Source organism: Carettochelys insculpta, chromosome 5 (genome assembly GCF_033958435.1).
Source record: "Carettochelys insculpta isolate YL-2023 chromosome 5, ASM3395843v1, whole genome shotgun sequence".
Lineage (NCBI taxonomy): Eukaryota > Metazoa > Chordata > Testudines > Carettochelyidae > Carettochelys > Carettochelys insculpta.
Genome location: NC_134141.1, coordinates 125,820,748 through 125,846,087, shown reverse-complemented (window position 1 = coordinate 125,846,087; position 25,340 = coordinate 125,820,748). Strand labels below are relative to the sequence as shown.

Sequence of the window (25,340 nt, the reverse complement as noted above, 5' to 3'; positions counted from 1 at the left end):
GGCCTGTGTGTGTTGGGAACAGGGTTTGTGAGTAGTTCTGAGTGGGAATAAAACTTGAGGCTTGTCTTTTGGTTTGTAATCATCTGGGTCTAGCAAGCCTTTCATTAATCAGCACTCATACCCTCCTGCGCTCCATGCTTTGGGGCATTCCTGGTTGGCAGCCACACACTTCGGTATCCACTTTGTTTCTACTAACTAGCATAGAAACCCTTCCCTGCCCCATCAATGTGCATTTAAACAGAATGGGCAGCCCCTACATTTTGTAATGGTCAGGAAGTGATATATTCATCATTTATTAAACCAGAAGATCAAGCCCTGGATTGGAAGTTTGAAGAGCCAGTCTTAGTTCCTTCTCTGCTGTGTGCTCACTGGGTGGGCTCAGGGAAAGTACTTAATAATGGATCTCCTGCAGTGTTCCCTGTGAACTGAGCACTTGGGTGGCTGCCCAGGAGAGATTCAGGTGCTGCCCAGATGATTGGCAGAGTGCCCACAGCCACTCACAGGGGGCAGCATGTGTTTCTATTGGTGGTGCACATCCACACATGCCTTGGTGCACATAACAAAATTTATTCCACCCCGGGACATTAAAAATTAGATGGAACAATGATCACCACAACCACAGGTGCCGATATTAGATCAATGGCAACTGTTGGCAGTCATCACTGCTAGAGATCAGCCAAAGTTAATTTGGTGTTAAAATATGGCATAAAGGCATAACTTTAAAACCACAATTGAAGATGCTGGTCCTAAGCCAGCAGGAACAAACCAGAAACAATCATTGCAGTAGCTTGTGAGGAGTGATGAGTTATGGTTTGTAAAGTGCTATACATGTGATGAATTGCTAACTAGTATTGTTGTTCTTTGACTATTGGGTTTAGGTCTGCATGTCAGAAGAGACTGCAGCTGTCTTTCCAAACTTCCATGTACAATTTGAACCTCTCTAGTCTGGCACCGTGAGGACCTCCCCAGTGCCAAACAAGAGAATCTGCTGGCCCAGGAGAGGTCAATATTGTCTAGTACATTACCCACACTCCCACTGCTTACTGGGCTCTTAGAAGACATTTAGGGGTATATTAAAGCTAAATAACAGCACAGAACACTGAGAGCCAGGACTGGTGGCTGTAAAAAAACTTTATGGGACCACAGGAAACTTGGCTGAACCCACAAAAAGTGCTCATCTGGCTAGCTAAAACATGCAGGATTATGGATATTGCCAGATGAGAGTGTGCTGGACTAGAGAGGTTCAACTTGTACTTGGAAAGCTGAACTGGGGAAGGAATCATTTGAACAAGTGTTCCAGCTCCTTACTGCAGGAGGTGCAAGGAGACATTTGCAAATCGCTCATGCCACCTTGAATTGACACAGATTCAGACAGCATTGATTCAGTGACTATATCTCAAGGGGCTGCTGCCAAAAGCACAGAATGATGAATTATTACATCAAACTACCATCTGTTTAGTACATGAAGGAGTCACTGTGAGGTCTGCAGTGGTAATGCAAGATTGCTTCCCCTAAGGTGGTGGAACCACAGGCAGAGATGGACTTCAGCTTTCAGTAACTGCTGATGTGGGCACTGATTAAAGGCGTCAAATAGATGAGGATCACAAAGAAAAAGAATCACTTAAACCAAAGAGCAAATCCTACACAAACCACTCTTCCCCAGAGGAGGCCCATGTTTGGGTCCGTCTGCATGGAACAAAGAGCACTGTAAGAAATCATCCTGCTGGTTGGATAGCCTCTGCTAACCAGATTTCACACAGCAGAGCTTCACCTCTGGACAGTACCACAAAGCTCTTGCTCCCAGCATGGGCACAAGCAGCCTGCGAATCAACAGCGACAAGCATGCTTGTAAAGTAATGTGCAGATGGACAGACAATTCCTATCGGCAAGGGTCCCTCACTGAGCACAGGGACAGCAGGGCCTTGGAAAGCTAGCGTAGAGGTATTTGGCAAGAGCTCTGCATGGCACAACCTGGCCGTTTATCCATAAGCATTCTCCTCAGCTATATGCTTTATGGATTCATGGGCCATAAACACCATATAACTCCAGGTGTGCAGTTATCATGTGAATAGCAGATTGCAAAGTGCAGATGCTCTATGCTGAAGTCTCTGTTACACTAGAAAATTGATGGCTTAATTATGTAACTCAGAGGTGTGAAAAATCCTCACTCCAGGGCAGTGGAATTAAGCTAACCTAGCTCCCAAGTTTACAGGAGAGGTATCTGACCTACTCTGATGGGAGAATCCCTCCCATCAGCATAGGTAATGTCTATACTGAAGTGCTACCATGGAGCAGTTGAGTCACTGTAGCCTTTCAAGTGCAGACACACCCCTAAACAGGCTGAATAGTAACAGAGAGGGAACAGTGCTAGTCTATAGACTATCAAAACAAAAAACAGTCAAGTAGCACTTTAAAGACTAGCAAAATAATTTATTAGGTGAGCTTTCGTGGGACAGACCCACTTCTTCAGACCATAGCCAGACCAGAACAGACTCTATATTTAAGGCACAGAAAACCAAAAACAGACTTCTAACTCCCTTAGACAAAAGGTTAATGGGCACAAAACAGACATCAAAACACTCCAGATCCACAAACCAGTTAGTCAACACTTTAATGGCATGCGGCATTCTGTTAATGACTTAAGGGTATGCGTGTTACTGAAAAAAAATTTCGCATCACTATTCAAAGAGAAACAGCTGAGCTGGCTTTTATATTCAAATTCAGCACATCAACACGTGGTTTGAACCGGGATGGGAATTTTCTGAGTCACTATAGGGGCTCGTCTGCATACTTGGCTTAATCTAATTCTTGACCTTCCTCCCCCACACTCCTCCACTCTCTGATTTGCTCACCTTGATCATTTTTTTCTGATTTGTCCTCCTTGATTACTGTTTTTGGTTCTCTGTGCCTTAAATATTGAGTCTGTTCTGGTCTGGCTATGGTCTGAAGAAGTGGGTCTGTCCCACGAAAGCTCACCTAATAAACCATTTTGCTAGTCTTTAAAGCCCTAAACAGGCTGGTTGAGATTTGGCTTTCACGATAGGCACTGAACTCTTCTTTTCCCCAGGGCACCCTCCAACCATGCTCTGCCCTGATGACCCACTGATAGCTCAGGAGGGGAGCCTGTTTCCTATACTCCAGCCATTACAGGCTGAGTTTCCCCTCACTGTCTTTTATTTTTTGGGGGGTGGGGGGTTTCTATTAAATTACAGTCACAAAGCCTTCCATTTTGGTGAGGCCCTCTAGTTAGTGTCTGGCTGGTGGGGCACAGCTGTGCAGACTACAGCTATGGCTGCTGCAAGCTCCTTTACAGCCCACTACCTTCTGCAGAGACTCCTCCTCTCCTGAACTGTAAGATATTGTGATGTGGCTCTCCCTCCCTCCTCTGTTGAAGTTGTTCCACTCTACGCATGCCTACTGGAGCCGACCCCACAGGCAAACTAGGCAGGTGAATGCCTAGCTCATGGTTAGCTCTAAGGCTTAGACCAGAGATAAGTGTCTGGACACCTACAGTAGGGAAACAGGGGGCTTGTTCAGAGTCAGAAACAGGTTCCACTTTTGCTGCAAAAATGTAGGTGCTGAGTGTGGTCAGGCTGCAGCTGGGGGACTGGGGAGGGGCTTGGGCGTCTCAGCGGAGCCTAAAACTGGGGCTTGACGGATCTGGGCCTTCAGTTTTCCGCATTGGTTTCTCCACTGTAAACTGAGGACATTGGTCCCACGCTCACTATGAATGTGGTGACTAAGGCCTTGATCTAGCAAAGCGCTTGGAACCCGTGCTTTCGTGCTGGCTTTGGAGATGGAGCCTTTAATGTTTGCACAATGCTAATCTCTACAAGAGCACGTATGCAGCCTTGGGCAGATGGCGACGTAGCAGCCCACAAATTCCAGCTTACCTGGGCTGTTCATTTTTCAGAAACTCTTGGAAATGTTGGCAAGTGTCCATAGGTCGTTCTCTGTGCTGCTGTAGTGTTAATTAAAAAGAAGGATCTGACTTCGAATATTCAAGAAAGGCAGGGATCAAGAATAAACTCCTCTCTGGATGGACAAGCCTATAGACTGTTTGTTAAACTTATAAAAAATGAGTTCCTGAAACCTTTTATTTTTCCAATGGGTTAAAACCTCCCAGCAAGCAGCAAGATAATATGTTAATTTTTAGCTGCAGAACAATTTCATTGAATTTCAGAAAATAGTGTAGTTAACAGTGTGTCTGACGCCAAGAAATCATTATCTTAATTACACCCTGGTCTATCTTCTGCCCTTTTGCACAGAGGAAAAACTGTTTCTGCATTAATATGACCATATAATGGAAATCAGCCTCTTTGCATATCACTGTTTTATGAATAGTTTAGATCTGTGTATTGAAAGAAAAGTTGCAGTTACACACACCCTGAGAACTCAGAGCAAGCATTTTAAAAAGACGTAAGTAAGGAGACCGAGTCTTTGGATAAAATTAGCACTCAGCCAATGTGTGTGTCACGGGAAACGGCAGTGATATAGTTAGAATAAGTTGGAGAAAGAGAGAGAGCTAACCACAGTCTTTGCTTTGGTTCTACTTGGTCCTTTCTTAAAGAGCTTTCTTGAGAAAGGACTCCACAAAAGCCATGTTAGTACCTTAAGAGCGGGTTCATAAAAAATAACAACTCTGAATCTTTCTGATTTTTTCCAGTGGTTTCTAATGAGATCTTGTATTTTCTCAGTCCTCATCTGCTTGAGGCTGTCAAGATGGTTGCCTATTTGAATTGTGCTTTTTGTTCCACATTATAAGCCTTCTTCCAGAAAGCTGTTTCTTATGTTACCTTGGCTGCATCTACACTTGCATTCCTCTTTAGAAAGTGGCATGCAAATGAGGGAAATTGAAAATGCCAATAAGGTGAAGATTTACATATCTGGCACCTCATTTGCATATTCTTATTTCGAAACCCCATCTTCAGAAAAACACTTCTTCCCTTTTTTATGGGAAGAAGGATTCTTTTGAAGATGGGGTTTACTTTTGAAAGAGCAGCATCTACACTGCTTTTCTTCTTTCAAAAGTAGCTCCTTCGAAAGAAGAATATGCAAATGAGGTGCCAGATATGTAAATCTGTACTTCATTTGCATTTTCAATTTCCATCATTTGCATGCCTCTTTTGAAAGAGGAATGCAAGTGTAGATGCAGCCCTTGATACATAACATGTCTGTAAGTAAAATAAAGAATAAAGAATTTTGAAGAGACCCGTGCAATGGGAAATTGAAGAGTTCCATGTCAGCCTAATGTTTTTAGTGCAAGCTACAATGTTGCTAGCTAATGTTACACTCATCCCTCACTATACGAGCACAATTGGCTCCCAAATTTCTGCTCAGAGGCAAAAACTCATAAGAGCTACACTAAATTCCCATTAAAATACATGTAAAAGTCTCCAGTTCGTTTCAAGGGCTTGTAACTTGACATAAACCAGTTGAGTTTAGGTACTTTTCTGATGTATTTGAATAGTTTGGCACCAGAAATAGAACGTAGTGTATGTATGTAGAGCAGGGATTTCCAGCCTATGAGTCAGGACCCAAACGTGGGTCCCATTAGATTTGTTAAAGGTGGCCAGCTGTGCAGTTTCCAGCTGCGTGTGGCTGTTAAAGAAGCCATTTGCAGTTTCTTCACACTGCTGCCTCAGGCAGATATCTATCAATAGTGATAACTGCTGAAGATGGCAGCCATCTCTGTGAGTAGGGATACCTATTACCTTATGCCTAGGCACTGAAACCTTAACACTTGAGTTAATTGCTGGGAGCAGGAGGGCTGGGGGAGCCACCCAGCCTAGCAGCCCGGGTGAAGAGGCTGTGGGAGGAGGAGTGTCTAAGGCTGGGGCTGTTGAGGGATGCAGTGGGGTCTAAGACTGGGTGGGAAGTTTGGGGTTGCAGGGAAAGTCTAATGATGGGGGTGGTTTGGGGCTGCTGGGAGGGGTGTAAAGCTGGGGGCAGTTTGAGGCTACTGGGGAGGGTGTAAGCCTTGGGGAAGCTTGGGGCTGCTGGGGAGCTTTAAGGCTGGGGGTGATTTGTGGCTGCTGGGGGGGGTCTAAGGCTGAAGGAGGTTTGGGGCTGCTGGGGGGCTCTAAGGCTGGGGGTGGTTTGTGGCTGCTGGCGGGGGGCTAAGGCTGAAGGAGCTTTGGGGCTGCTGGGGCAGGTTTAAGGCTGGAGGCAGTTTGGGACTGTGGGGGGCAGTTGAAACCTGGTCAAGGGTGAGGTCTGTGGGGCGGGCAGGTGGATGGTCTAATAAAGTAAACCCTGGAGTTACCCAGGGGTTGTTCCTGCAACCCCTGCATAACTCAAATTTTCCTGCAAGGGGAGTGGAGCCAGGAATCATCAGGGCTGGTCAGTTTCCTGGCTCCCAGAGTGGTAGGAGCTCGGAACCAGGGACAGGCTGGTTCCAGTTTCCCCATAGTTTGCGGGCAGGAAACTGATCAGCTTATGCCTGGTCAGTTTCCTGTTCCTGCCATTGCAGGGGAGGGAACCAAGCTAAGAGCTTTCTCCCTCTCTTTCCCCAGCTGAAAGGCTGTCAGACAGCTGCATGTCTGAGGGAAGGCGGCGGGGGGGAGAATGCTCCAGCTGTGGGTCTCCCTGCCCCCAGCCAGGGACCCCATGGCTGGAGATGAGCCAGCTGCAGAGCTGCAGGGCTGCAGGTCTCCCCCACCCCCGCCAGCCAGGGACCCCACTCACATAAGCAGGGGAAGTTCACTCATACAGTCAATAAAGGTAGGTATGTATAGTCCTCATTTTAGTGAGTACTCATAAGTAAAGTACTCATTAAACAAGGGATGAGTGTACAAACAAATGCTGTAGCATAGCCTCTATGAATTCTTTTTCCTTCTCTGTATGTCTTGTAACCCTGTTGCCAGCTGTCTTATTAGAGTAACCCTGCACTGGTGTTAATTGATTCTTTGTTTTACCATCACAATGTAATAATAATACTGACTCCCTGAGAACACATCTATCACCACCGAAATCTGAGAAAATCTTGCTAAACAAATCTGGGACAGCGTTGTGAAAGATTAAACAGACTCAATACAGTCTCAATTTGGGGCTAATCATCTGCTTCCTTATCTTCAAAATTTGCATGCTGAAGGTCACATTTCACATTTTTCAGTCATGTGGGATTCTGAAGTGTGTAATAAGCAGCCTCGGTGAATAGAAGACTGAGGGGAAAGATGTGCCGACTTCTTTCAGTTCCAGACAGCTTAGAAGCTTTTGTAACTTTGGTGAGTAACAATTTCAGACAGAAATGTGCTTTGTTTTTCAAATTAGGAAGACGACACACATTTTTAACCATGAGAGTGATTTACAATGGGAGCAAAAATCCATGGAAGGGATGCTTTAGCCAAACACAAGTTACAGGGTGAATTCAGAGGTAGCTGGGTGAAATTTAGCAGCCTGTGATCAATATTCACTCTACTTTTTTATGTCCATGTTTGGAATGAATTTTGTTATCTGCACCAATGGATATGACGTGTTGCACTGGTGCACATGGACAATCTGTGGCAAGGGTGAGGCTGTGGGGATCGGTGGGTGAGAGGGGTTGGTTGGGGGGATGAAGGCTCTGGCTGGGGGTGCAAGGTCTGGTGTGGGGCTGAGGTGTTGGGAGTGCAGGAGGAGGTTCCAGGCTGGGGCAAGGAGTTTGGAGGAGGCTCAGTGCAAGAGCGGTGGATGGTGGTGCAGGGCCTAGGAAGGAGTTAGGATGCAGGAGGGGGCTCAGGGTTGGGTTGTGGGGTCCAGGAGGGAGCTGGCTTGGTGGAGGAGGCTCGGGGCTGGGGCAAGTGCAAGGGATTAGGGTGTGGGGCACTTACCTGAGGCATCTCCCATTTGGTGGTGAGGGAAGGGGTGTCTCTGTGCTTCCCCGTGTTCACCTCCAGACACTTCCCCCCCAACAGCTCCAATTGGCTGTGATTCAGTGGTGCTGAGGGGGTACAGCACCTTGCACAGTCAGGCCATGGTTCCTACCCTTGCAAGGGAAATGAGTCCGTTCCATCTCTAAGGTCTATGAGCCTGTTGCCTTAGTTAAGCGTAAAACTGGCCAGCATGGTAGTGAATGTAGGACAGAAGCAGTTAGATCAGAGTCAGTGCACAAACCTCACAGTAGAGTGGGCAGGTAGGGGCTCATTTTCTACAGAAGTCAGGCTGGATGCTGCCCGGCCCCTGCCTGTTTGCCTACGGTTAGAGGAAGGGCTTTCCACTTGGCCTCCACCAGGCATGTGTGTAAGCAAGAAAGAGACTGGAGAGGGGTTTCTGAGAGAGAAGGAGAAGGGGCTGCTCCTCCCTCTGCTCCTGGGGCAGGGAGAAATGGAGGCAGGACCTGCTGGAACCAGCCTGACTGAGAGACCAGGTGAGCACGGGGAATGAGCTGCTCCACTTCTGCCTGTGCTGTGCACTCTGCGATGGCTGCCCATGGCTAGGGCTGCGAGGCAGCTTGGCTTCTTGTTTACAAGGACTGGAAGGAGCCTGGCAGGCATGTGGCCATGGTTCCTTCCAACAACCCAACGCTGAGGGAAACAGGAGTTTCAGAAAGAGGCAGGTTTATAACTGGAGGATGAAGTTTTAACAAGACAGTCTTTTCTTTTGCCCTTTTTCTTTTCTCAAGGGAGCCTGATGCTGCGGGCCTACAGCAGTCTAGCATAACGCACCAAACAACCTTGTACAGTAAACCCCTGCTTTACGCAATTTCGACATGAGCATTAATTGCATTAACGTGAATGTTGAAATCCCAGGCTCCAGACACCCCACTTCCCCCAGGTGGGGAAGCCAGGGGGATGCTGCTGCTGGGAGAAGGGGGGAGGAGGGACGGGGGAAGCCCCTAAGCCTCATAGGAGCGAGGAACCAGGTGCAGCAGTGCCTGGTCAGTTTCCCGACTCCAGCAAGAGGTGGGGAGCTGGGAAACTGACCAGGTGCTGCTGTGCCTGGCTCCCAGCTCCCCATGGCTGAGCGAGAGCCTGAAATATGACCAAGAGCTGCTGCACCTGGCTCCAGGCTCCCAGGGGTTTAGAGGAGAAGGGAAGGGTCCCCTTCCCCCAACTTACGTGAAATTTGAGTTATGTGGGGGTTGCAAGGAACGCAATCCCAGCATAATGTGGGATTTTACTGTAGACCAAGACACCACTGGCCTCCCAAGCTGCCTCTCAAAACAATGACTATGTTGTTCCTTGATCAAACCTGTGTCAACTTCTGCCTAGACAGAATCTTTGAAAATATTTCCTTGAATATTATTTTTGTGGGATCTAGGCATTAAGGGTCTTTCATGTCAATAACTACCAGTGAGAGTTGAATACAGTAGCTTCCCTCACCTCTCAAATTATCCAGGTCCTATCTGGCTCTGTAGCAGACTCTTTCAAAAACCAGCCGAACACAAATCCCCCATGTAACTGAATGTCAAAAAGCATGAAGTGTGATTACACCATGCACCACTCAAGCACATTCCAGGCAACAGAATAACATGTAGAAGTAGCAGCTCAGTGACAGAGAGTTTGTCTGCCCTTATATTAGCAAACTTCAGATGATACTGACTGATAAACTGAGGTAGCTAGTGATGACCATTCTGCTGAACTCAGGAATACCTTGCAGGGCAGGCGCCTTATTTTTGTGTGTGCAGCATCTAACACAATGGGACCTCAGTCTGGGTTGGAGCCTTTAGAGCTCCTGCAATAAGAATATTTAACAACAATATCCCTTTTCTGATAAGTGACGGCACTGGAAGTGCAAAAAAGTTTGAGTAGCCAAACAGTGAATGTGACTTTGTAAGAAACTGGGTTAAGTTTTGTAGTTTGGATTAATTGGAGTCTTTGGGGTGCAAAAACTAAATTCCTGTAACTCTTCAGCAAGCCTCCTGATCTAACTTGATCACATTTAGCATCTGTTATGCTAGTGAAGTGCACTATGAGCCTTGTAAGTGGTATACTGGGCTGGATGTGTAAACATGGGAACTGAAACTGACCCTACAAAATGTACACACTTGTTGCAAACAGTCAGGCATTTGAGGCGTGCAGACAAGAATGATGATGGTTTCAGTTTCCATAGAAGGATCTCAGGTGTTAATGGAATAAACCTCCCAGGGTCGCTGTGTTATGCTTACAAGAAGCACAGGAGATCTTTTCAGGGACAAGGCAGAATGCTACATGTATTGCAAATACAAAGTTTAAAAGTTACACACACCAGTTTCTGCCACTGTCCTTGTATCTAGCAGCCTGTTGCTTGCATCAGTTCGGCTGATGCTTCAGGTCTTGGCAGGACGAAACCTAAAGAACCATGCAAGACGCATCTGATGTGCATCTGATGAAGTGAGTCTGCGCTCACGAAAGCTCACGCTCAAAACTTTTTCTGTTAGTCTAGAAGGTGCCACAGGACCCTTCGTTGCTGTGCAAGACACTGAATCTCTTGTAGAAATCTCTTTCCATGCAGCTATATCAGTGAGGGTGGGGCCTTTGACAAGCTGGTGGAGGCAAGGGCAGTGACTGAAGTGAGACAGAGCAAAAGCAGGATGAGGTGGGGTGAGGGCAGGCATTGGGGAGGAGATAGAGTGGAGGTTTGCACTTGCAAGGCTCCCTCTAAAAAAGAAGTCTGGAAAGTTCTGTGATTTTAAAAACCAGATTAATTCAGCCCTGCTATTTCCACGGCAGGGGCTCAGAAGAAGGCACTGTATCCCTAGGAATTTCTCTCACTTCAGTCTGATTTAGCTTCCTGCTGCATTCCACATTCTGGGACGAGATTTGCATAAAAAGCCTTTACACCAGATCCTATTCTATAGGTTCTTTTACATCCTAGTTCAAATGGCACTTCTCAGGCATATTTCAGCAATCCACCAGTACTTCCCCTGGACAGACATAGAAATACAGAGAAAGAAAAAGACAACAGTGAGGAGAAATAAAAGAGGTTTCTCTGAAACGGTTTTTACCTTGTAGATTTTCCCTTCTTCAGTGCCAATGAGAAATAAATAATCTATCTTCTTGTGAAAATCAAAGGAAGTTCCACAACCTATTCGAAGAGAGAGTGAATGAGAGAGAGCTGTCAGTTCAAGAGATGACCATGACATCAAACATATGTTTCTTGAGAATTGCACACATTCCATCAATGGAGGTGTTAAAAATATTTTTCATACTGCACTAAAACCTAGAAGTTCCCAGTAGAAACTGGGGCCCCATTGCAATAGGTTCTGTGTAATTACATAGTGAGAGATTGCTCCTGCCCCACAGAATTTGCAAACTGACTACACAAGGTGGGAGGAGAAACAGGACATGTGGGCTACGTCTACACGTGAAGCCAACATCGAAATAGCTTATTTCGATGTAGCAACATCGAAATAGGCTATTTCGATGAATAACGTCTACACGTCCTCCAGGGCTGCCAACGTCGATGTTCAACTTTGACGTTGTGCGGCACCACATCGAAATAGGCGCTGCGAGGGTACGTCTACACGCCAAAGTAGCACACATCGAAATAAGGGTGCCAGGCACAGCTGCAGACAAGGTCACAGGGAGGACTCAACAGCAAGCCGCTCCCTTAAAGGGCCCCTCCCAGACACAGTTGCACTAAACAACACAAGATCCACAGAGCCGACAACTGGTTGCAGACCCTGTGCCTGCAGCATGGACCCCAGCTGCCGCAGCAGCAGCCAGAAGCCCTGGGCTAAGGGCTGCTGCACACGGTGACCATAGAGCCCCGCAGGGGCTGGAGAGAGAGCATCTCTCAACCCCTCAGCTGATGGCTTCCATGGAGGACCCCGCTATTTCGATGTTGCGGGACGCGGATCGTCTACATGTGCCCTACTTCGACGTTGAACGTCGAAGTAGGGCGCTATTCTGATCCCCTCATGGGGTTAGCGACTTCAACGTCTCGCCGCCTAACGTCGAAGTTAACTTCGAAATAGCGCCCGACGCGTGTAGCCGCGACGGGCGCTATTTCGAAGTTAGTGCCCCTACTTCGAAGTAGCGTGCACGTGTAGACACAGCTGTGGAGATGGGAAATGAGTTGCCCAAAGTCAGCCAGCAGGTCAGTGGCAGCAGTCAGGTTGCCTGAGCCTCTGGCTAATGCACTGTCTTGCAAACTTGCCACAGAGGTCAACCAATGAAGTGATTTGAACTCCTGGTCTTTAGAGCATCTGCAAACTGTGTAAATCATCAGCTGTGCCACCCACACCACCCAAAAGAGAGCTGCCTAACGTTAGGCTCTTATACAGACACAGGAAGAATAGCCTCCTTTTCTGAAGTGTCCTGCAGCTCCCCAAGAGAGCATTCTACACAGGATGTGACAATGCTAAGTGTACAACCTCCATCACACACAATCAAAACCAGAGAGACTGCTCTTCAAACACTCCAGTTGAAAAGGAAGAATGGCTGACACAAAAACATACATCAGATCAACTGCAAAGGCAACAGTTTCCATGGCTAGAGGAATATCGCAAATGCACAAGTTTACTCTGGCATATTTCCATGGGTTAGTAACTAGGACTCATTCTCCCTATTTGGGATCAAAATCCAGACCAACAGTTCAGATCCTTTTACTGAATCTCTCACACAGTAAGTAGAAGTCAGAGCCCTTTGAGAAGTGCTTCTTGCATCTTCTCTAACAGTCTAGTCTCTCGCCCAAATTGAGCCTTCTCTTCCTGGTACTATTTTCACAGTGGTGTTAGCTGGCAGCCTCCCCGCCCCTAAGTGGCACAGGGGATCACATATGTTCCTTCCCTGCACTCCACTGTGTTCCCATAAGAACATCTCATCAAATCTCACTTTTTATTTTATAACTCTTATGCTGTGGGTGCTGGATCCCTAAATGACCTGATCCCTTGTGGATCTTCTGCTGCCCCTGACAGCTCTACCATGGAACAACAGAACTGTCTAGCTCATGGGTAAACTGGGCACTGCTGAAGACAAGGTTTTTCCCAGAGTCTGGCTCAAGGCTGTGGAATTCATTTCTGAAAGAATTTAGAATCAAAACCACAGCACCTTCTGGACCCAATAAAGAACTCACCAGCTCCTTTTCTTTTTCCTAAGAAACACATAGTATGGTCATTTAACAGAGGGGTGGCAAACCTCTTTTGGGTCAGGAGCAATGGAGCCACAGAAAAATAAGTCAGAGGCCACACACAAAACAAAAAAACCCTCATGTTTCCAAGTAGGAAACAAAACAAAACTTAAAAAGCTCAAACCTCCGTAACCTCATTCACACTCAACTCTGGGCGTGTCCCGTTCTGGCCCTGCTTGGGAAGGGATGGAAAGGAAATATCATGTGACACATACTAGTTTCCCTATATATTTTTAACTTTGGAAGACACTCAGATAACAGAGCAATGGGCATGCTATTAGACCCCAAACATGCCAGACATGCAGTGTTTCAAGAACAGATCCTTCCCCAGCATGACTTTAAAAAAGGAAAGAGAATCAGTCTTCTCTCTCCAGCCCCATCTTGACATCAAATCATCCCAGGATGTAGTGTTCTTTTTTTTTTTTTAAAGAGATTATCAATCATAACTGTTCAGGATTCATCGATCCTTTTAGGCTCTGCTGCTGCAGCACAAAGCTGCAAAATTCTGAAAATGCAATCCATTGTCTCAACTGAGATTTTAAATACTGACTGTTGCATTGACTAGGATTGAAAGGAAACATCTTAAATTGTAACATAACAATAATGAACCCCAAGACTCTAGAGGTTGTGTTGTGAGGCATGGTGTTCATGTTTAATGGGCGAGGATGGAACTAAGACGGGCTGCACTATAACCTCTGCTAATCAAAGCATACACTGAGATCTAGAGTTACAACTTCACAGAAAGTAACTGTGGGGGCCAATTTAACCATACTTTTCACACGTCACTAATTGTGTGATCCTCCTTTTCTGGGTGCCTGAATTGAGACTCTAAGGTCTGATGTGCAGAAGTTCTGAGCACTCACAGCTGCAACTGAAATCAATAGGAATTGTGCTTGAAGATATGACGTGTTACATATTAAGTATTCTGAAAAATTGGGTGCTATATGTCTCAAATTAGCTACCCAAAATTAGTGGATATTTTGACCCTAATCTGCCTGATCCTTGACATTGCATCTGACGAAGTGGGTCTTTGCCCACAAAAGCTTATGCTCCAAAATATCTGTTAGTCTATAAGGTGCCACAGGACTTCTCGTTGTTTTTGTGGATACTAACATGGCAACCCCTCTGATACTTGTTTGATCCTTAATTCCCAATCTGCAAAATGGAGATAAGGCCTCATCTCATGAGGCTGGTCTGAAAACAAACTTGTTAATGTCCATGACATTCTCAGACTACTATAAAGTTGGGGCCCACAGAAGAGCCTGTGGAGGAAATTAATAATTATATATTCAGAGTAGGTCTGACTAGTGGGCAGTAAATAAGGCCTGAAGCCACACATTGAATGATGTGGAAAAACAGAACATCAAACTGCTCACTGTCCCTCTCCTATGTCAGCTGGGGGAGGTTCCTGCAGATGGATGTGACCTGGCCTGAAGAGTGGCCCGTAGAGGTGCAGAAGAAATCTTGTTCTTTCCCAGCACCACCGAGATTAGCACCTGGAGCCTGGCTTGCAATAGGAACCCCTGTCTGAGGTATGCCCAGTCCTGCCCCTGCTCAAATCTGGGCTCAGGGCATAGGAGATAAAGCGACCCTGGGCTGGCTGGTTGCAGGGAGGGATGGACCATGGAACCCCTCAAACACAGGACCCTGGGCAGTCCAGTCACTCACCTGTAAGGTCAGCCTCCCCACCACACACACATGACAACGTCCCCCCACAACAGCTTTGTGACCAACCACAATCCTCTTTTGGGTGGGGACTCAATTTTGCAGCTTTAATAATGTTCTCTTAATGTAGTTTGTGTGTAATTTCCTAGATTCTTTAAAAAACAAAACAAAACAAAAAACTGGAATTCCTTCCCCTAGCCCTGAAATTCCATCACTTTGACATCCACATCATAGATCAGCAGGGCTGGCATCTTTAGATCCAGCCAACAGACCTCTGCCACTTGAGTTAACAAAGTGTCTGAGAACAGTAGGAGGTGGTTATCCTCCATGTGGCCCAGCCGTAGATGGGGATGAGTCGCTTTACCACTGGGTCTCACAGATATGTGCTGACAGCAGAGAAAAGTGAGTCAGGAATCCCAGATCCCGTTCTAGGATTTGGAGGGGAATGAACTCTAGGGGGCACAGACTTCTCTATTCACCCCATGCAAGCTGTCTCTGTTCTGTCTCTCTGCCTTCCGATTCCCACTGGCTCCTTATCTCAGGTCATTCTGCTAGCCCCATCCCTTCTTCTTCGGTGTTTCAGCCCAGTCCCATTGCCTTAAAAGGTGAAGTAGCCTCCTCCACACTCCCAGTTCCCCACTGCCACCCTACCCCCAATCTCTCTGCCCAGCCAGTCCCAGTTCCGTCCCTCATTCCCAGAGCTAGTTATCCCCCACCATGCACATTCCCCCACCCGTCTGACTTCTAGTCCCATTCTCTTTCCCTAAGCTTCTCATCAAGGTGCTGGACCAGGGGGCCAGGAGGACATGCCCACCCTCTCTTTAAAACGGGTACAGTAGCCCCATCAGCTCTCCCCCACCATGAAGAACAGCCCCTGCCAGTTGCTCCGGACTCTTCCCAGTGGGGGAGGTAGCTGAAGTGGGCCTTAGTGCCCCCCAACCCACCCCAATCATGGCTTTGCACCCCTTGTTCCTCCTCTGCTCCCGCTAGCTGCCACCTAGGCCAAAAGCTGGATCAGGGCAATAGTAAGTGTTGGTCAGGGAGCCCAGGCTGCTGTGGGGAACCTCTGCCCCTCTACCTTTTTTGTGCAGGAGATACACTGGTGGCAGGGCCTTGGAGTAGGAGGAGGTGCAGGGGAGAGTCCATGAATAGGGTGACCATCCACCCCTTTGTTCCTGGGACAGTCTTCTATTTAAGCTGCCTCTCTGGTGCCCCAACTTTTGAAATAAAATGGGCCAACTGTCCTGTATTTTGTGGGCTCCTGTTCCCCGCCAACCTGTGTCTCAGGGCAGCAGCCCCCACTGCCAGGGAGCTCCTCTGCTCATCGGCTGTCCCATTCCCTGGCTCTCCATAATGGCAGCCCCCACTGCCGGTGAGCCCCACCATGTGGTGGCCGCCCCATTCCCAAGCACAGTAGCCCCACTGCCAGGGACTCTTGCTGCAGGAGAGCTGCTGCATTCCCTGCCCCCCAAGAAATTGAGGAGCCCCCATCCTCCACTCCCCCCTCATCAGGAGGCTGCGGAGCCCCCATTCCAGGTGCCTCGTGGGGGGCAACCACCCCCACAGCTGAGGAGCCCTGACATGGGACAGCAGCACCCATCTCTGGCCCGTATTTGCCACAGAGCAATGTGGTCACCCTAACCATGTAATGGGTGGGACTTCAGAGCCTACCACTTCTACCAAGATTCTGGCACTCCTGCTTCTCATCCAATCTCTGCACCTTTGCCTCTCACAGCTCCTTGTCCCAGGGTTTTTGCCCAGCCAGTCCTAATTTGCTGCCTGCACTGTAGCACCTTGTTACCCATCTCCCCTTCCCACTCTCCAACCACCACTGTACCAGTTGCTAGTCCCAGTACCCTTGCCCTTCCAGTCTCAGTTTCTCTCCCTGGCCCCTCATCCAATTTGCTTCCTGTTCCCACCACCCACTGTCTAATAAGCCTGTACTGAAGATGAGCAAACTTCAATTTTTCACAAGCTCTAACTTGGCTACCAGCCTGGCCTATAATAGCTAGAGGAAAATTTTTGAAAATCTGTTTCTTGGTAGCGTTAACACAAAGAAATACAAAAGCAAAATGGAACTTCACAAGACATTGGTTTACTTTGGGCATCTTTCACAGTGACTCACCACCAGCATTCATCAAAGTAATTCCTTCTCACAAATATATGGTATGCTCAACAAATTGTTAACACTGAAACTTTCCTAAACACACAGGGAATTACCTTCTGCAAACTCTGGAATACTGTCTTCTCTACCAAAAAATAAATAAATAAATAAAAGTTATGTTTTTACAGCAGGACAGCTAACCCAGCTCAGTTTTTACGTGGAGAGGTTAATAAAAATGGGACTTTTTAGTTGAGGAAGAGATAACTTAGGCAGGATATGATAGAGGTCTACAAAATCATGGCTGCAGTGGAAAAAATAAATAAAGTGTTATTTACTCTCTCTTATAACACAAGAACTAGGAGGCACCAAATCAAATTAAGCCCCAGAAGATTTAAAACAAACAAAAGGAAATATTTCTTTACACAACATACAATAAACCTGTGAAACTCTTTGCCAGAGGAAGTTGTGAAGGCCAAGATGATAATAGGATTAAAAAAAGAACTAGATAAATTCGTGGAAGACAGGTCCAATAACTATTAGACAGGAGGGGCAGAGATGTTGTCCCTAGCTTCTATGTGTCAGAAGCTGGAAATGGGTGACAGAGAGTGGTGTCGCTTAATGATTACCTGTTCTGTTGGTTCCCTCTGGGGCACCTCCCATTGGGCACTGTCAGAAGAAAGAATATTGGACTAAACAGACCTTTGGTGTGACCCAATGTGGCCATTCTTATGTTCTCTCTTGTGACAGAGGCATGGAACTGGTATTTTACCTCATTGTGGCTAGTTGAGATCAGCCCTAGGCGAAAGGAAGGTGAAATTTTTGAGCTTGACTAGCTTTATCTAGATAGAAATGACCTCTGCTTTGTTTGCATTCAGAGAGGCGATATGGCACACGCACCAGGCCACACTAAGCTTTAATCTATATAGTTCTGGTATCATAAGCAGTGAAGTCACTACAGCACAGGCTTCAGTATGGGCTGCACAAGCCTGCCAGAAGCGTGGGTACTTATCCGGACAGCTTGTCTGAAGGAATTCAGATTTGAGATTGCAGAACTACTAACTAGAGCTAATGTAACACCAATTTTTTAAAAAGGGCTTCAGAAGCAATTCTGGCAATTACAGACTAGTGAGCCTAACTCTAATACCTGGCAAAGTGGTATAACTGTACTAAAGGAGAGAATTTTCAGACATAAAGATGCACACAATTTGTTGGGGAGAAGTAAAATTCCTTTCTGTAAAAGGAAATCATGCCTTTGAGGGGAGGCAACAAATGTGTATCAGGGTGATCCAGGAGATACAGAGCACTTGGACTTTCAGAAAGCCTTTGGGAAGTTTCCCCGTTAAAAGCAGTGAAGCACTAATTGGTTATGGGATAAGAGAGAAGGCCCTGTCAGAGATCAGTAACTGAAGGAAAGGTAACAAAGAAACACATGGTCAACTGTCACAATGGAGAGAGGTGAAGAGCAGGGTGCCTCCCCTGGATCTGAACTGGAACTTGTATTGTTTAACATATTTGTTACTGATCAGTGGCATGGCAAAGTCTGCAGCTGATAAAAAATTACTCAAGATTATGAAATCCATTCTTGACTGTAAAGAGTTACAAGATACTCTCACTAAACTAGGTACAAGGGCAATAAAATGGCAGATTGAATATTGATAAGTGCAAAGTAATTCACATTAGAAAACACAGTTGCAACTATACATTTGTAATGCTCAGTTCTAAATTAGCCATTATCATTCAAGAAAGATCTTGGAGTTCTTTGAAACTTTAGCTCAATGCGCAGAATAGGTCAAAATGCTAATAGAATCTGAAGAACCATTAGAAAAGGGATAGATAAAAAGACAGAAAATACCAGAATGTCACTATACAAATCCCTGGCGCATTCACGCCCTGAGTACTGTGTGTCCTTTTCTGATTGTTCCAAATCAAAAAGGATACAGTGGAACTGGAAAAGTTCAGAGAAAGGCAACAAAGATGATCAGGAGTACGGAATGGCCTTCATACAAGGAGAGAACAAAAATATTAGGGCTTAGAAAAAGGGAGATGTGATAGAACTCTATAAAATCAAGAATGGTGTGGAAAAGTTACTAAAGAAGACTTATTTACCCCTTCTCTCAAAAAAAACAAATAAACCAGGGGTCATCTGATGAAATTAGTAGGCATCAGTTTTTAATACAAACATGAGGAAGTCCCTTTCACACAACACATACCTAACCTGTGGATCTCATTGCCTTGGGATGTAACAAAAGTTAAAATCATATCTGGGTTGAAAAAGAAATACTTAAGTTATTGGAGGATAGATCCACAAACAGCAATGAATCAAGCTGGTCAAGGGTGCAACTCCAACTTCAGGCAACCCTAAACTTCTGACTGGAACTAGAAATGGAAGACAGGAAGGATCACTCAAAATTGATCTGTTCTGCAACTCCACCACAAGCTCTGGTACAGGTCACTGCTGGAATACATGGTGCTGGGCAAGATGGCCCATTGGTCTAACCAAGGGTGGCAACTCTTATGTTCTGTTATGAGCTAGCTAGATTAAAGCTAGAGTGGACATGCCTACCCTTCAATCACACCTTCACATGATGTAAAGTCATAGCTGGAGAGTTAAACCTTCTCCATCATTAGTGACCATCATCTCTGTGGAGACTCTGACTAAGGCTAAAATTAAACACCGTGGCTTTTACCAGCCAGGGTGTGCTGACACAGCCTTGTAATTTATAAGTCACTGTGTGTGAATGCTTTCTGTTGGCCACGCCCAAGGAGCGGGTTTCACTTGGCCAACAATGAAGCATTCACACATACACTTGCTGCGGGGGAAGAGGGGCTGAAGCACTTATGAACGACAAAAATTTTGTTGAGCAAGTATAAGGGTAGGCATAGCTTTGGATCAGCTAACAAGCAAGGAGAAATCTTTCTCTCTCCATCACCTGACCCAGAGAGAGCTCTCTGTTTCAATTTCTATGGACGAGTGATTAGAGGGTTGGTGTCACTAATTATCAGAATGTTGAGAACTTGGGCTCATACCAATTGTTTGCAGCTGCAGTCCCTCCGGCCCCTCCATCGTTGTTCCCTCAACTGACAGCTTGATGACATCTGAATGAACCAGCTCATTCTGTAGGCAGAGGAGACTTCAAATTAATAAGTGTCTTTCTGATAAGAACACAGAGACCATCTTTGTTTGGAAATGGCACATTTTCTTGAAGAATTTTAAAAAGCTGAACATTAAATTATTTGTCATTCTGTGTCAGCAGTCGGCAGGTTGCTAAAGCTATGTTTTGCCTACTGTGAGCTTTGCTTCCCTTCCCCAGGAAACAGCCTGTAAGACTGTACTGGGACCTTACCAGAACAAGTCATCCCAGTGCATATATCTGGGTGACACACAGCTTAATTTCTTGGGTCAACGTTTTTCAAATTTGGGTGGGACAATTACATCATTTAGGTCTGGTTTGGTTTTTTGCACAAATCCTAATCACTTGCAGCTCTTTTTTATTTCATTGTCCCCAAGCAAACAGAGGGGCACTCAGTGTGAGCAAAAGATTTAAGAGTGGTTTAGGGGCTCTATTTAGCTACTAAAGTCTGATCAGTTTCTCCACAAGGATAATAATACTAATATTTGCAGCAGAACCTGAGAGTTATGAATGCCTCAGGAATGGAGGTTGTGTGTAACAATGAAAAGTCTGTTACTCTGAACAAAACGTTACAATTATTCTTTCAAAAGTTTACAATTACAATTGATGTAACACAGCTTTGAATTTTTTCCAAGCAGAAGAAAAATGCTGCTTTCCTTTTATTTTGTTAGGAATTTACATTTAACTCAATACTGCACTGTATTTGCTTCTATTTTGGGGTGGGGATGGGGCATCTCTGATCTGTTGGCCTGTACACTTCCAGTACCAGAGGAGTGGATTGATCAATTTATAACTCTTGTACTAGCAATTCTGAGGTTCTACTGTACTTGGTATCACACCAATGTGACAGAGAGGGCCCATATTGTGTGACACTTTATTCCTGCTGTGATTATTAAAGCCTCTGAATTAGCACCTTCCTATTCTTTAAAGTTTCCCTGATGCCACCAAGATAACAGGCAGCTTTATATTCACGGCTTGAGAATCAAGTGTCAGCAACACACAGGTGTTTTCCCCTCAGATATAAATGCTACATATGTTATTGTTCATATTATTGTAGCCTCTGGGAGTCCTAGTCAGAGAACAGAACCACACTGTGTTAGGCACTATACAAACACGGAACGAAAAGGCAGTCCCTGCCCTAAATAGCTGACAATGTGGGCATTAGAGAAGAGACAACACATGGTACTGTCAAACAGATGGGGGAATACAAAGAAGTAAAAATAATGATGAAACAATGAGATAGTGCTACAATCTGGTAGAGTCTATTCAGGAATTAGAATATATTTCTGCATAATGGGGGCTCATAATGAATGCACTGGAGTGGGGGTGGTAAAAAGAAGAAAGAATTAAATGATTAAATTAGTGAGCACCATGGCCTGAGGATGGGAGGTTCTCATGAAATTTTTAGATTTCTTGCTGGGACATCGTGACACCCAAATATTCCTCCTGGTCCTGCACCTGTCCTGGTGGAGGAGGTAGCAGGTACTGTGAGGGAAAAGGTTTCCAAAAGGAAAGGTTTCAAAAGCAATACACAAAATGCCACATGAATCTTCAGAGTGTGAGGTCACTGAAATACAAACAAGACTGAATAAACTTGTCATGGGATCCTGAAAGGGTCAAGGAAACAAAAGTCCAGCTTCAGAGCAGGTCTGCCTGTGTGGATATGCTCCGTGGAGAACTCTACCTTTTGTCCTACCGATCACATGGGCCCTTCAATGTCGACACTGGTCTGAACACATTCTGCTCTGCTTTAATCAGCTGTTCTTCCACTTGTTTCTGGGCCCAGCATATCTGCTGTGCTGGGGCTGAGGCAGCTAGCTTGGGAAAGGATGCGGGTAATTGCTGGTGGAATTGAGGGTGGTACCCACTGTTGGTAAAAAGGGAGCTTTGACCCAGAGAACAAAGCCGATCAGGTGTCTAAGCAACTCTATGTGAGGAAGAAATAAAGATCAGTCATCCTGGTGATCAGTGATATAATGCCACAGATACTGCTCGAGGATTTGGTTGGCCCTTTGGCTAGGAATGGTAAGCAGAGGAAAGACACGTGTGGGCCCCCAACAAGCACAAGGTTGTGAGCTAGAACCAGGCCATGAACTGACACCCTCAGCTGGTGGAGGTGCACTGTGGAAGGCCGTAGGGGCTGACTAGATGGCTAATCTAGAGTTATTCTGTCTCTTCAGCAGAAAGGAAGCCTGTGCATAGGATGAAGGAGGCCATTTTGGTGAAGTGGGCCTTTACTGTCAAAACTGTTATAAATTTGTAGGATTTGGGGAATTCTAAAATCAGGTCTCCATAAAAAGCACCCCTCGCCCCCAACTTATGTGAAATCTGAGTTCTGAGAGGGTGCGTGGGAATGCAACCCTCACACAACTCGAGGGACTACTGTACTGTGAGATACCATGTCAAAAGCTTTGCTAAAGTCCAGGTATATCATATCCATTGCCTTCCCCATAGCCACAGTGCCAGCTACTTAATCATAGAAGGCAATCATATTGGTTAGGCATGATTTGTCTTTGGTGAATCCACGCTGACTATTTTTAATCACTTTTGTTTCTTCCGAGTGCTTCAAAATGGATCCTTCAAGATCCCCTCCATGATTTTTACAGGGACTGAGGTGTGATTGACAGGTCTGTAGTTCCCCAGATTCTCCTTCTTCCCTTTTTAAAAGATGGGCACTATATTTGCCTTTTCCAGTCATTCGGAACCTCTCCCAATTGCCAGTTTCATAGATAATGGCCAACGGCTCTGCAATCACGCTGGTCAACACCTCAGATACATTAGATCCAGCTCCATGGATTTGCGTATATCTAGCTTTGTGTATATCCAACATATGTGACCTCATCATAGGACACTTGTGATTGCTTGTGGATAATGACTACGGCTGCAAGTCTGCCACAGAATTCATCAATTGTGTGACTTCCCAGGACCTCTGTGACAGCTGCAGCAACTCACATAACTAACCTGAGGCCCAGCTGCACCAACCATTGCTGAAGCAGTCTTGGGCTACCCCTTAACCCTCCAAACCAATGGTAGTCCTGGGCACTCTCTGCCCTTGAGCATCTGTGGTAGTCCCCAGTGCTCTCCTTCCCGGAGAACCCAAGATTTAATGTGGGGTATATAGCACAAGTCATGGACAGGTCATGGGCCATGACTTTTTGTTTACTGTCCATGACCTGTCCATGACTTTTACTAAAAATACCCGTGACTAAAATACAGCCTTAATAGTGTCTTGTCTGTCAGGTGGACATCCTGAGGCAGAGCACAGCAGCATGAGTATATTCTGGTGAAGACTATGATGAGAAAGTTATGGGATTTGAAAATAAAGGTTGCTACCTGGATGTGGGACTCATCGGCTGGTACTCTACCTTTGGGAAAGGGCATCAGCCCTGTTGGTTTTGTGGACTTGTGAGATAACAAAAATCAAATTTTGAGAAAAATAGGGAGCACCGAAGCTGCTGCTAGTTTAAAGCCATGGCCCCATGGACTGTTTTTACTATTCTTATGATTAGTGCATAGACAGGGACAGGGGGCAAGCTGCTTCCAGGCAGTGATGCAATTCTGCAAAGACAGTCATTACCAGCAGTTTCTTAGGCAGTATTTCAAAGTTTAGCTCTTCAGAGGTGAGTTTCAGTGTGCAGGTGCAATACTTGTTTGAGACCAAGTCTTTTGGAGAAGACATCCCCAATTTCTATGCTGGAGGTGTTAGTTTCTGCAGTGAAGGTCTGCATGACATCGGGGTGTGCCAATCTGGGCACAGTAGAGAAGGCAAGTTTCAGTTGATTGAACGTGTACTGGGGCTTTAGGAGACCAACAGAATTGGGCATTTTTTCCAAAGGAGAGCAGTGAGAAGCTCAATTTGTTTTGAAAACCTGGCATAAGACCTTGATAAAATTGGCTTGCCTCAGGAAGCATTTCAGGTGGCACACAGAGTGGGAAACTAGCCAGTCTTGTACAGCTTGGAGCTTGCATAGGTCCACCTGGATCTCCCTTTTAGGGCTAAGATGAAAACAAAGAACTCTCTGGAGGCCTAACTGATAGCATGCTTCTTGAGCATGGCATAAAATTCAGGCTGCCGTAAGCATTCCAGGCATTTGGATGTGAATGGAATACTGTTTCACATAGTCAGAAAAGACTAATATGTCATCTAGGTAAACTATTATGCACTGCTCCAGTATGTCCCAGAACACATAATATATAAAATGTTGACAGGTGGCTGAGGCATGAGTCAGCTTGAAGGGCATTACAAGATACTCAGCTGCCCTACTGGGTTCAGCAGGCAGTCAAAGAGCACCGACATGGCTCGGAGGAAAACTTCCCAGTTCAACAGTGCTGGGCTGTTACATGTCTTGAAGGGGAAGGTCCAATCTAATGCTTCCCCAGACACCAGGCTGATAACCAGACTCACCTTTTTGCAACTTTAAGGAGGAACTGAGGATGGCATCATGAACAGAAGGCAGCACTGGTTTATAGAAGCCCAGAATGGCCGTCAATCATCGTCACACTTCTCAGGGCAGATCCATCATATAACAGGGCTGTGACAGCCATGTTTGGAGTGTAGCTTTGTCAGCATACAACTCTCCAGTTTGCTTCTGCCATGGCTAGATGACCCGGATCTGCAGCATGGTAGTCCACCTGAAGGCACATAGGTGTCCAGTCTTCCTGAGCTCTTGGGTCACACTTATGATCTAAGTGGTCCATACAAAAGGTCATGATCAGGGTGTGGATAGTGTTTCGAGCAGGAGTCTGGAGAGAGCTTGGGTCAAATACTAGGAGATCAGAGTCCAAGACAGGCCACAGTGGCAGACTGAGAGTCAGGAGTCAGGCAGTGTCAGGTTACCAGGAGATCAGAGTCATGCAGTCGGAGCATGTAGCACAAGGCAAACAGTTCTAAGTTAAATGTAGTAGCATGGACAACTTCCTGTCCCAGTAATTGCTATATATAGAAGCAAGAACCAATCAAGACCCACATAGTTCTATCAGTTAGATCCCAGGACTGGAGTCTTTGGTTGGAGTCAAGCTTCTAGTTCTGGTGGTTGTTAGCTGGTCCTAGGGTAGCAGGTCAGAATTTATTGACTCCAGAGCATCCTGTGGATTAGGGTTTGAAACCTGTGGTCCCTGGCAATATATTCCTGCAGCTTCTTATAGAATAAACCATTCAGAAATTCCACGGGAAAAGACATTACTGAACAATCTCTGCCCAATGTACCTACAGGAATAGCTCAGAACAACAGTGTATTGATTTAATAGCCCGAGAGCACTTCTCAAGCTATAGTGACGTATGCTTTCCTTAAAGGAGGGAAATACCACTTCCACAACTACTGCTGATTCCCAGTGACCTAACTGCAGAAGCTCTGCATAACACTTCCAGGACAAAGCAGTGCTGCCTAGTGGCTCAATATTCTGGAAAC

General features: G+C 45.8%; 1 protein-coding gene across 1 annotated transcript in view; it reads right to left on the bottom strand.

Moving 5' to 3' along the window:
• Positions 1–25,340, bottom strand: part of LOC142013949 (dynein axonemal intermediate chain 1-like) — a 233,542-nt gene that overhangs the window by 110,378 nt on the left and 97,824 nt on the right. Inside the window, exons 12-13 of the mRNA XM_074995971.1 lie at positions 19,829–19,916; positions 10,907–10,986 (exon numbers count right to left, since the gene is read on the bottom strand). Coding sequence (XP_074852072.1) covers positions 10,907–10,986; positions 19,829–19,916 — 168 coding nt within the window. The remainder of the gene's footprint in view (positions 1–10,906; positions 10,987–19,828; positions 19,917–25,340) is intronic.